General features: G+C 36.1%; 1 protein-coding gene across 1 annotated transcript; it reads right to left on the bottom strand.

The window, feature by feature from the left end:
- LOC131022940 (probable xyloglucan glycosyltransferase 6) lies at positions 1-5,282 on the bottom strand. The gene is given in 6 exon segments (XM_057952484.1): positions 1-1,068; positions 2,200-2,313; positions 2,398-2,490; positions 2,492-2,689; positions 3,206-3,514; positions 4,387-5,282. Coding segments are annotated over 6 exon segments (2,052 nt in total). The 5' UTR covers positions 5,101-5,282; the 3' UTR covers positions 1-444.
- Between the last annotated feature and the right edge of the window lie 4,786 nt (positions 5,283-10,068).

Raw genomic sequence — 10,068 nt, 5'->3', positions numbered from 1 at the left:
TTCATCGAGGTCAACATGTTTCCTTTTCCAATTGAAAACATGAAAATAATTGTACATCATGTTCTATCAATTACTACATTAAAGAATCGGAAAATAATTTAGGAAAATAGTCCTGCAACTCGCCCATGAGTTACCATAAATATATAAATGACTCCCAACTATTCTACCACTATCTACAGATACTATTCTCACCACTCCATTTGCAACCACAGCAAAAACAATACATACAGGTTTTCCCACAGCAAGAGCAAAATCTAAAATGGTTCATATAGTAACGCACCTGATCTTGTGATGAATATCCGGGCATCGAAACACAGTGCTTCACGCTTCACAACGGATGGTCTGTAAATGCATCCGTCACCGAAAGACATAGGTTTATATCATCACAACACAAATCAACGTACAACACTTTTCTGGGAGGTGCTAAACAGATTTTTGGCAAAATCAGCTCACTTGCTCTCCAATCAGATCGAGACCAACGACGAGGAAAGTGATCCCTTGAAACAGGAGGAAATAGAAGTGAATTCCTTGGGCAGACATCAAGCTTCTCACTGAGGCCGTGAGCAAGATTAGTGCAAGGGCGAGTTCCTTCCTGTATAGACGATTTCTCTTTTTCTTCCCATTTTTCTTCGTCATCTCAAGTTTGTTCAGCTCAGCTAGACCTGATTCAGAGGAGGATCTGTGCAGAGAGGTGGGTGGTTCGTTTTCCACGATGGAAAGCAGATCGGCTTCTGATGATCTGCCCAATTTCTTGGTGACTATCCACTCATAAGAACTTCCCAACTGAAAGAGCCCTGATATCATTGCATTAAATTTGGTGACGGACATGGTGTTCTCGAATAGAAGGTATGGCACGATGAATGGAAATGATTGTGGTGATGGGAGAATGTTTAGTATCGAGACCAGTCCGGGGATGTAACAGACAACCCAAGCTGGGAGTTGTGCCTCAGGCAGGAACATGGTCAGAGGGAGAATAATGCAGAACAGCGTGAATGAGTAGAAGGGTAGGATCAGCTTCCGGAGGAGGAAGAAGAGAAATATCAGGTTCGCTTTCTTGAGGAAACTCACCTGAAATGTTTGACAGCATGATTCAAATTAACAGGTTGCGTAAAATAAGTAAACAGAAGCAAACCTCCACGACAAGTTCGGAGAAGGCATTCATTCATTTACATAGGATAGAAGATAAAAGCCAATTTAGCTCGAAATACAGATATTCATCCTGTTTTCCCAACTTTAGGGAAAAGAAAATAACTACATGTCCAATGCTAATGAATTGCACTTGAGCCTCGTCTTCAAGTGAGAACTGTATCCAATATAATTTCTTATGGCTCTTCTCCAAGTATGATTGGCTGTTTTAGTCCTTGAGCATTTATCTAACAAATGAATAAACTATCTAAAAGAGTGTGCGTCTGTTGGCCTAGCGGTAGAGTGGTTAATGCCTAAGGCCAAAGGTCTTGGGTTCGAGTCCACTATGGTGCGACCTTTAAATTTAATTATTTAATTGTTAATTTATCAAAAAAAAAAGTTATCTAAAAGATCGTGTTACGGGAAGATTACACAGATAGCTTTCAAGGAATGAATTTGTAGCCAAAAAAGTTTACTTAGGCTGTGTTTACTTTGATGGATAAATTTATCCATGGAAAAGGATAGATAACACAAATTTATGCCTTTAAATGTCTCATTCTTTTTCCAACATTTGACACAAAAGAGATGCTCACCATTTTTCCTTCCTTATTTTCACTTTAAAGATGGGTACTATTATCCCTCCATTTTTGGTGTGATAATATTATCCATCCTTGAAGTGAAAATAAGGAAGGAGAAATGGTGAGCATCTCCTTTGTGTCAAATGTTGTAAAAGGAAGGAGACATTTAAAGGCATAAATTTGTGTTATCCATATTTTTCCATGGATATATTTATCCATCAAAGTAAACGCAGCCTTAAAAGCAAATAAAGTCACTTAAGAGTAGAGAAAGTTCAATTATGCCCCCTCTTATACTATTTAACTGTTACACAATTACAACGAACATATTAAAAATTCCAAATAACTGTTTCTGTTATCTAAACCTGAAAATGGGTAGAGGGATATAGAATGAGAGAACATCCACAACACCTCACCTTTTCCTTGTTTTTTATCCATTACTTTAGCATGGATCTTTAAGTTTATCACATGGAAGACAAGGTGGGATAGCATTACAAACCTTGGAATGGAGTACGTCCAAAAAACACAAACGGAATAATTGCATGGGTCCTGAATGCCAGCGATGTTGCTGTTTCTTGTATGCTTCATAGGACTCAGGAAGTTCGCAGAGGCACTGCAGAAAAATGAGCATGCACAATTACGACGTGCTTATAGTGCAATAACGACTACTGATAATTCTTGCGAATGCAAAACAAACCTGAACATCATTTAGATAAATGAATTTCCAACCACACAAGTGGGCCCGAACAGCAATATCCATGTCTTCAACAGTTGTTCTGTCTAACCAGCCCACCGCAGTCTTCTAGGGCTTTGATTCTCCAAACACCAGCAGTGCCATTAAAACCAAAAAAGTTGATAAACCACCCATTGACCTGTTGTTCTACTTCAAAATGGAAGGCCAGATTTATGTGTTGTAATCTTGTAAGCAAATTCTCATCCTTGTTGACAAAACTCCACCTGGTTTGCACCAACGCAAGGTCTTCTTTGCCCTTGATAATACATGCATAATGAGTACTCACTTAACACTATCTTTCTTGAACTACTTAAATCATGCATGTGCTGTCTCATTATCTTGCAGACAGAAATGTAGTTCAGTATAGCTAACAGTGCAAGACATGGCAAACTCATTGCAAAGGTTCCTACAATATCACACTTTCAAAGATTATTTTTGAATGCATGGGTTTACTGCTCTTCTTTACCTAGTATGTTTTCATAGCTGCATGTGGGCAGCCTGCATGAAGATCAAATAATTTTATGTTTAGGGGGGCAGCCTGCATGACACCTTACATCTTCTTTCTAGTCCAGAGCAAGCACTTCTCATAAAACTACTCTTTAGTTACCCCATACATGATGATTTATTTACCAGCATTACGTAGCTCTTAATAAGAGAATAAGCAGTTACATCATGATGTTATATTGAAATAAACTTAACTTTATAGATATTTCTAACTTTTCCCTAGATACATTCCTTTCTGAATTCATTTAACATGAGGCAACAAGATTACCTTAAAGTGTGGAATAGTTTTCTTCAGAAAATCTGGACCCGGCTGAAAATCCGCATCAAAGATGGCTACAAACTCATAATTTTTCACATAATCACAAGTCATTGCAGATCTAAGGTTCCCTGCTTTGTAGCCTGTACGAATGAGACGATGTCTATAAATTATGTGCACGCCTCTTTGTTGCCATTTCTGTACTTCCGCCTTAATAAGGTTTTGAACATCTGTATCATCAGAATCATCTAATACCTGTACAAGCATTCTTGCCCTAGGCCAATCCTGGACACATACTGCTCCAATAGATTGTTGGTATACCTGAGCAGGATCAGAAAAAAAGACTAAGAAGTGCCAAATTACCAAATGTGTTTGTAAATGCAATCCATGTTCCAAAATGTATCCATCAAGTAAAAAGCAAATCCAAATTCCAAATTTGTTTTCCATCTTCCACTTTATGTTTTCTGTTCGTTTTAGAGCTGAATGAAAGACTTATTTGGTTGTGTAACATCAATGGAATGGCAATGTCTTTCTAATTAGCGTGCTCAGTTAGCTCACGTCAAGATGATTTTATGGCAGTTGCTCCTGATAAGGTATTATTACCCACACGGCATGTTTCTTATATATCTGCCTTGGAAGAAGCTATCTCAGATCCAAGCCATAAGTGAAAACTAATAACTTAGTTATAGAGAATGCTGCCAGCAAAATGAAGGTTCTATACGTACGAATAAATGTGTTACTTCCTTACATACTAAGATAGTACAGATATATTTATATCCTAAACTAGCATCTGTAACTAGAATTAAACAAATATTTAGACTTAGATTATGTCGAACTGCTGCATTTACCCACACATCAAAATGTCAAGATTTAATCAAAACACAGATAATAATGCGGCTCAAAAATCCCCAACTGGAGAGCATCATGAACATATACTCAGTTGCTAGTACCCTGTGTAAAACCCCAACTTATTCTCTTAAAGCTTAAAGACATCATAAATTGTAAGCTCTCTAATCAAACTTAACAAACAGGCATTTTCTACTAACAGACACATGCTTTAAGCATAAGATATGAACATTTACTTTTAAGTTAAAAAGCAATATCTACTTCAACAGTTCAACAGGTAAGAGTTCTAAATTAATTAACAAAACGACTAAATTCTCAGTAGGGATATGAAACCTACATCTCCTTACCTCCCTCTCATTGCACATAGGTATCTGCACCAGGACCATCGGATAGCTCTCCAAATCCACGCCCTCCTTCCCTTCATCTTCGCTATAATCCGTTTCTGCTACAGGTTTCAATCCTCTAATCTTAATGTAAAAACAACCGAGCACCAAAACGAATCTGTCTACAGACTGTATCAAAAACAGCACGATGCACACATTCGTCAAGTTCTGCAGCAGCGGCGCCAGATATTCCGCCCTAATCTTCAACCACTTCGCATAAACATACTCCACCGAGTACTCGATTTCAGATTCCAAGCTAGGAGGACTGAAATGCCATCCTTTGAAGTACGCAACCAGCTCAAACACGAGGAGGAAGACGCTCAGCACCAGGAAGAGCTTGATGATCTTGTAGAGCTTAGATTCCGTCCGATTCGCAGCCGGCGCGGTCGCTATTCGCCGATTCGCGGTGCGGACGAGCGTGATGCAGCCGCCGGTGAGGAAGGCGAACGAGTGCGCGATTTTGTGCAGCTTGAGGAGGTAAATCCAGGAGAGCTGCCGCGCGCTGCGCGAGCGGTCCTTCTCGGCTGCGGCAGCGGGAGATGCGGGGGCGTTGATGTCGACGGACAGGAATCTGAAGTCCTCGGCGGCGGAGGACGGCGCCAGGTGGTCGTCGGCGGTGTCCTTGGCGCGCTGCTTGTTCCACCATTCCTGGAACTCGTAGTTCGGTGGACGAGACATGTAGATACAAGCGTGCGTGTATAGGTCGGCGTCGAGGATCTGTGCGTGGATTGTATCAATGGCGGATCATCGCACGCACTGTGTGGTGTGTGTGTGTAGGAGATCCGAAGAGAAGGGAAGGAGAGAGAGAGAGAAGAAGAAGAGCTAAATTTGACGAAGTTGAAAAAGATCTTAATTTTCTTTTTTACTTACTATTTTATTTTTTATATTAAAAAAAAAAACTCTTTTTCCTTATAATTTTTTGTTACTAGTATAAAGGTGTGGGCCATTTTTATGTGCCTATTTGTTAAAGAGTGTTTTCTGTCGGATTTCTTAACATGCCTTCAAAAGAAGAAGAACAAACAATTTGGTGGTTTTGTAAAAGTAATATCAACATTTTAAGAAGAGATTTCTTTTTTGTTCCATATTGATATTTCAAGTGTTAATTTTTTAAAAGAAATATAGGAGCAGAGGTCGAATAATTAAATAAAAAAATGTAATATTATTTTGAAAAAAAAAAGGATTTCATTTGCATCACTTTGAGTAGATTAAATATCTAGCTCTAGGTCATGATCTAGATTTTGTCTTGTATTCTGTTATCAATGTTGGACAAAAAAAAAAAGAAGAGGTCATGTAAGAGCATGACCAAGGTAGACTTCTTTTGTTTATTTATTTACGAGGGAGTGACAAAAAATCAAATGTTAGACAAGTTTAATACTATGATTAGGGCTGTAAACGAGCCAAGCTACTCGTGAGCTATTCGACGTTCGACTCGATAAAAGCTCGTTCGATAATTTAATGAACAGCTCGTTTAGCTAAACAAGCCAAGCTTGAGCATGACGATGCTCGGCTCGTTAGCTCGTGAACAAGCTCGTGAAGTGATTTATCTTAACAACATAAGATTATTCATTAAATGTCTTACTATATTTCATAGTATATGTAGTCATATTTGGATTAAGTATCTAATTAACATCATTTATTTACAAGAAAATAGTAAATATATTATATTTTTGTGAATAAAATTACTTATATATTTGAAAATTAACTTATGTATTAGGAAAACAACTAAAATTTTAAATAAAAATGTTAATTTAAAAAGCTCGATTAGGCTCGGCACTATATTCGACTCGATTAAAGCTCGATCGATAATTAATCAAACAGCTCGATTAGCTAAACGAGCCAAGCTTGAACAAGACACTATTCGGTTCGGCTCGGCTCGATTACACCCCTAACTATGATATGGTTTGTGATGTACAAATCTGTGCATAAGAATAGCATTTCATCAAGTTTTGTAGTCTGCGAAAACTAATTGTGAATCTTTTATTAAGATTTTGTCGTCTTTTTATAAATTAACAATATCTAAAATAAAAAAATTTAAAAGTCGTGACCACATGGAATGGAACTCGAACCCAAGACTTTTAACCTTAGGTATTAATCCCTTATTACTTGACCAACACACGCACACCAAATTTTGTCTTCTTGTGATATAAATGGGTGAATCTAATTGTTTGTCGAACTTCATAAAATTGTACTAATAGAATATAACTTGCCTTCTAAATTGTAATAAAAAAAACATTGTGGAATTGCTGCTGCAATGCCGACTCTGTGTTTAAGGGGAAAAACGCTCCTTAAAAAAAGAAGAAAAAGGAGAAACGAGTTAAGTGCAGCCACCCTCAACAGCTTGGCTTTATAAGATGGCTTTATAAATTTTTCATTATATTTTTAAAATTAATTTTTTTATTAAATTTAAATTTGGAAATTATAATAAATAAAAAATGTGACATTAGAATTTGAATTAGTTTTTTTAAAACCAGTAAAGATAAATTAGTGCATTTACACCTGAAAATGCTATTATTGTCAATTTTTTATCTATATAAATAAAATTTTCTTTTATTATATGAAATGGGATAGAATAGTAACAAAATTTAAAAATATCAACATGTGCGTGTATATATATATAGGGAAATATCAAATAAGAACCACTTAATAAAATAAAAATGGATAACCATTTTCAACCCTTCGATTATCAAGATCTACGGTGGATGAATGCAGCACCTGAGTTTGAATCCTGAAAGAAGCGAAATTTTTATTTTTTTTCGAGAGCAGTAAATTTAACAACAGAGGCATTATTTATTATTTGCAGATTCTTTAATTTTAATAGTTCTCATGTTTTTACAAAAATTATAGTTTTCACTAGAACATCACCATATCTATATATATGTGGGCTACCGTCAAAACACTTCTTAAAATAAAAATAAAAACGTTTTTCAATGTACGAATTTTATGTAGAACACGTATGAATTCATCCAACAAGGTTACGAATTGTGAAAAATAAATTTTTGCTACCTTTGTGATTCGAACGCAGGACCACTAATTCATCCAACAGGGTTACGAATCAATCGTAGATCTTGATGATCTAAGGGCTGAAAATTGTTTATATTTCATATTTTAAGAAGTGTTTTAATTGTAGCCCTCCCATATATATATATATATATATATATATATATATATATATATAGAGAGAGAGAGAGAGGTGTTGTTTACATGAATAAATTGTTCAACTGCTTACGTTAAGTCACATGTCCATGCACAACACATATATATAACATGAATAACCAAGAAATTTTACATGAATAACAATTTTACTCTTATAATTTAGGCAAGTACATAACACGAATAATACAATATATTCATATGAACAAGATTTGATTTATATTATATCATTGCACAACCTTCATCATGAGACCAATTTTCTTGTATCTCTTGTCAGCTACACATCCATGTTGATCCCAACATACAAATACAGATACAAAAAATTGAAAAAAGAAGTTGATAATCATCTCCAATCAATCTTAATTTTGTTCAAGTTTATTTTCGGAAATTCAATCTAAATCGAAGAATATTTCTTCTTCTCTACCTATGCAATCTATTATCTTCACGAATACAACGAAAATTTGCCTCAATTTGATTCAGAGAATTTGATTCCGAGAATGCGAAATAGCCTGAAAATTTGCCTCAATTTGAACAATATAAGTAAATTGAAGTATAAACTTGAAGCATATAAAACCTTAAAAATAGAAAACCTTACCTTTAGTAACTCTTATTCATAGAGAATCGTTGGAGTTTTCTTCGTCTGAAGTGTTTTGAACCGTACGCTTCGTCGCGCCGCCAAGAGCTTCAAGATCATACTTTTTCAATTATTATGAAAAGTAATGTTCTTAGATGAGGTGAATATATGTTTTCATATATTAGTGGCGTAAAACTAGGGATTTCCTTAGATTAGTTAATAAACAAATGTCAGTTTTGACCTTTTTTTTTTTATTATTTGTAACTATTATTTACGGTTAATAATTAATACGGAAATAAGGTCAGATCTGAGCCATATAGAATTTTACATGATCTAGGGTCTATAAGGAGTAGTTCTTAGTTCTCACACTTTTAAGAATTCTCACTAGATACTAACCTCATATATATATATATATATATATATATATATATATATATGAAGTGGATCATATAGATCCCGCCCCTTATAATAGTATATAGATCCTAACTAAGGACCATATCATGTGTGTATGTGGCGCGCTAAAAGAGTTACGCGTGGCGGATGCCTTCCAAGGTAAAATATACACATGATTTTATTTATTTTTATTCCCGCGGCCGTCGTCAAAATTATGCATATAATTGAACACCAATATGCATAAAGGTAAACACAAAAATGCATGACGCTAGTATCAGTATGTAACCCATCTAAAAAAGTATGATCCGTCAAATGACCACCGGCAAGAGCTACCTGACGGTGTCGCATAGTACTATGCATATAGTTCAACACTAATATGCATAAAGAAAAACATAAATATGCATAACATTATTCGACAGCGAGAGACACCAGAGGGTTTGCATACGGATACTTTTCCATGCATATTTCTATTCAATGTTATGTATATTTGGGATTATGTTTATGCATATTGGTGTTCAGTTATATGCATAATTTTGACGACGGTTGCCGAAAAGAAATGGATTTTCGATTTTAAAAAAAAAACATTTTTTTTTAATTTTCGAAATGACTATTTTACCCATTCATGTTTTTTGCCTTGGAATGCTTTGGAAAGTTTTGTGAGGCTGCAGCCACGTGGCGCGCTCCTAATGAGCGCCCCATTGTGTGGTCCAGATTTGGATCTATATACTATGAGGGGAGTTGATACTACAAGATTCCACCCATATATATATATATATATATATATATATATATATATATATATATATGGGGTAAAATGAAATATATCCTTTTTGAAAGATAAAACATAAAAAATACCCACTATTTATAAAACAACAAATTATACCTATTTAGGACATTTTTATCCTTATGTATCATTCGTGCATTGCTCGATATTGAAGCTTCGAGCACTCAAGTATCAAGCATAGACTGTCGAGCATTGAGATGTCGAGCATCACGTGTCGAGCAATTGAGAGTCGAGCAACTAAGTGTCGAGCACTGAATTGACAAGGCGGTGGTGTCGAGCGTCTAACAATAGTTCAAATTGAACTATTGCTTGATATTAAGTGTCGAGCACTGAACTGTCGAGCATTGAACCATCTAGCACTGCGTGGTGAGGTGCTACAAGGAGGAAGCGTGCCGCGGCGAGGCAAGGCACGGCGACGCAGAGGCGCGCCGCGACGAGGCTGGACGGAGGTAGATCTTGGAGGCGGTGGAGAGAGAGGGAGAAGAGGGAAGGGTTGCGTCTACGATTTGGGGGGAGAGGGGGCTTGTTTGAGAATTTGTTTTTAAGGGTATAAGTGTCAAGTTTTTTAAAAAAATTGTATTATTTATATGTTTTAGTTTGTGTGGGTATTTGTTTTGTTTTTATATTTGAGTACCATTAACCCTATATATCTGCACCGATTTATCCACCAGTGGGCTGCATTGATTTAGGCCTGCCTTAACTAAAAACCATATACATGGGCCCGAATAAAATTTTGAAGGCCTAG

This window comes from Salvia miltiorrhiza, chromosome 1 (genome assembly GCF_028751815.1).
Source record: "Salvia miltiorrhiza cultivar Shanhuang (shh) chromosome 1, IMPLAD_Smil_shh, whole genome shotgun sequence".
Lineage (NCBI taxonomy): Eukaryota > Viridiplantae > Streptophyta > Magnoliopsida > Lamiales > Lamiaceae > Salvia > Salvia miltiorrhiza.
Note: the sequence above shows the minus strand (reverse complement) of the source record. Positions and strands in the feature narration are given on the sequence as shown.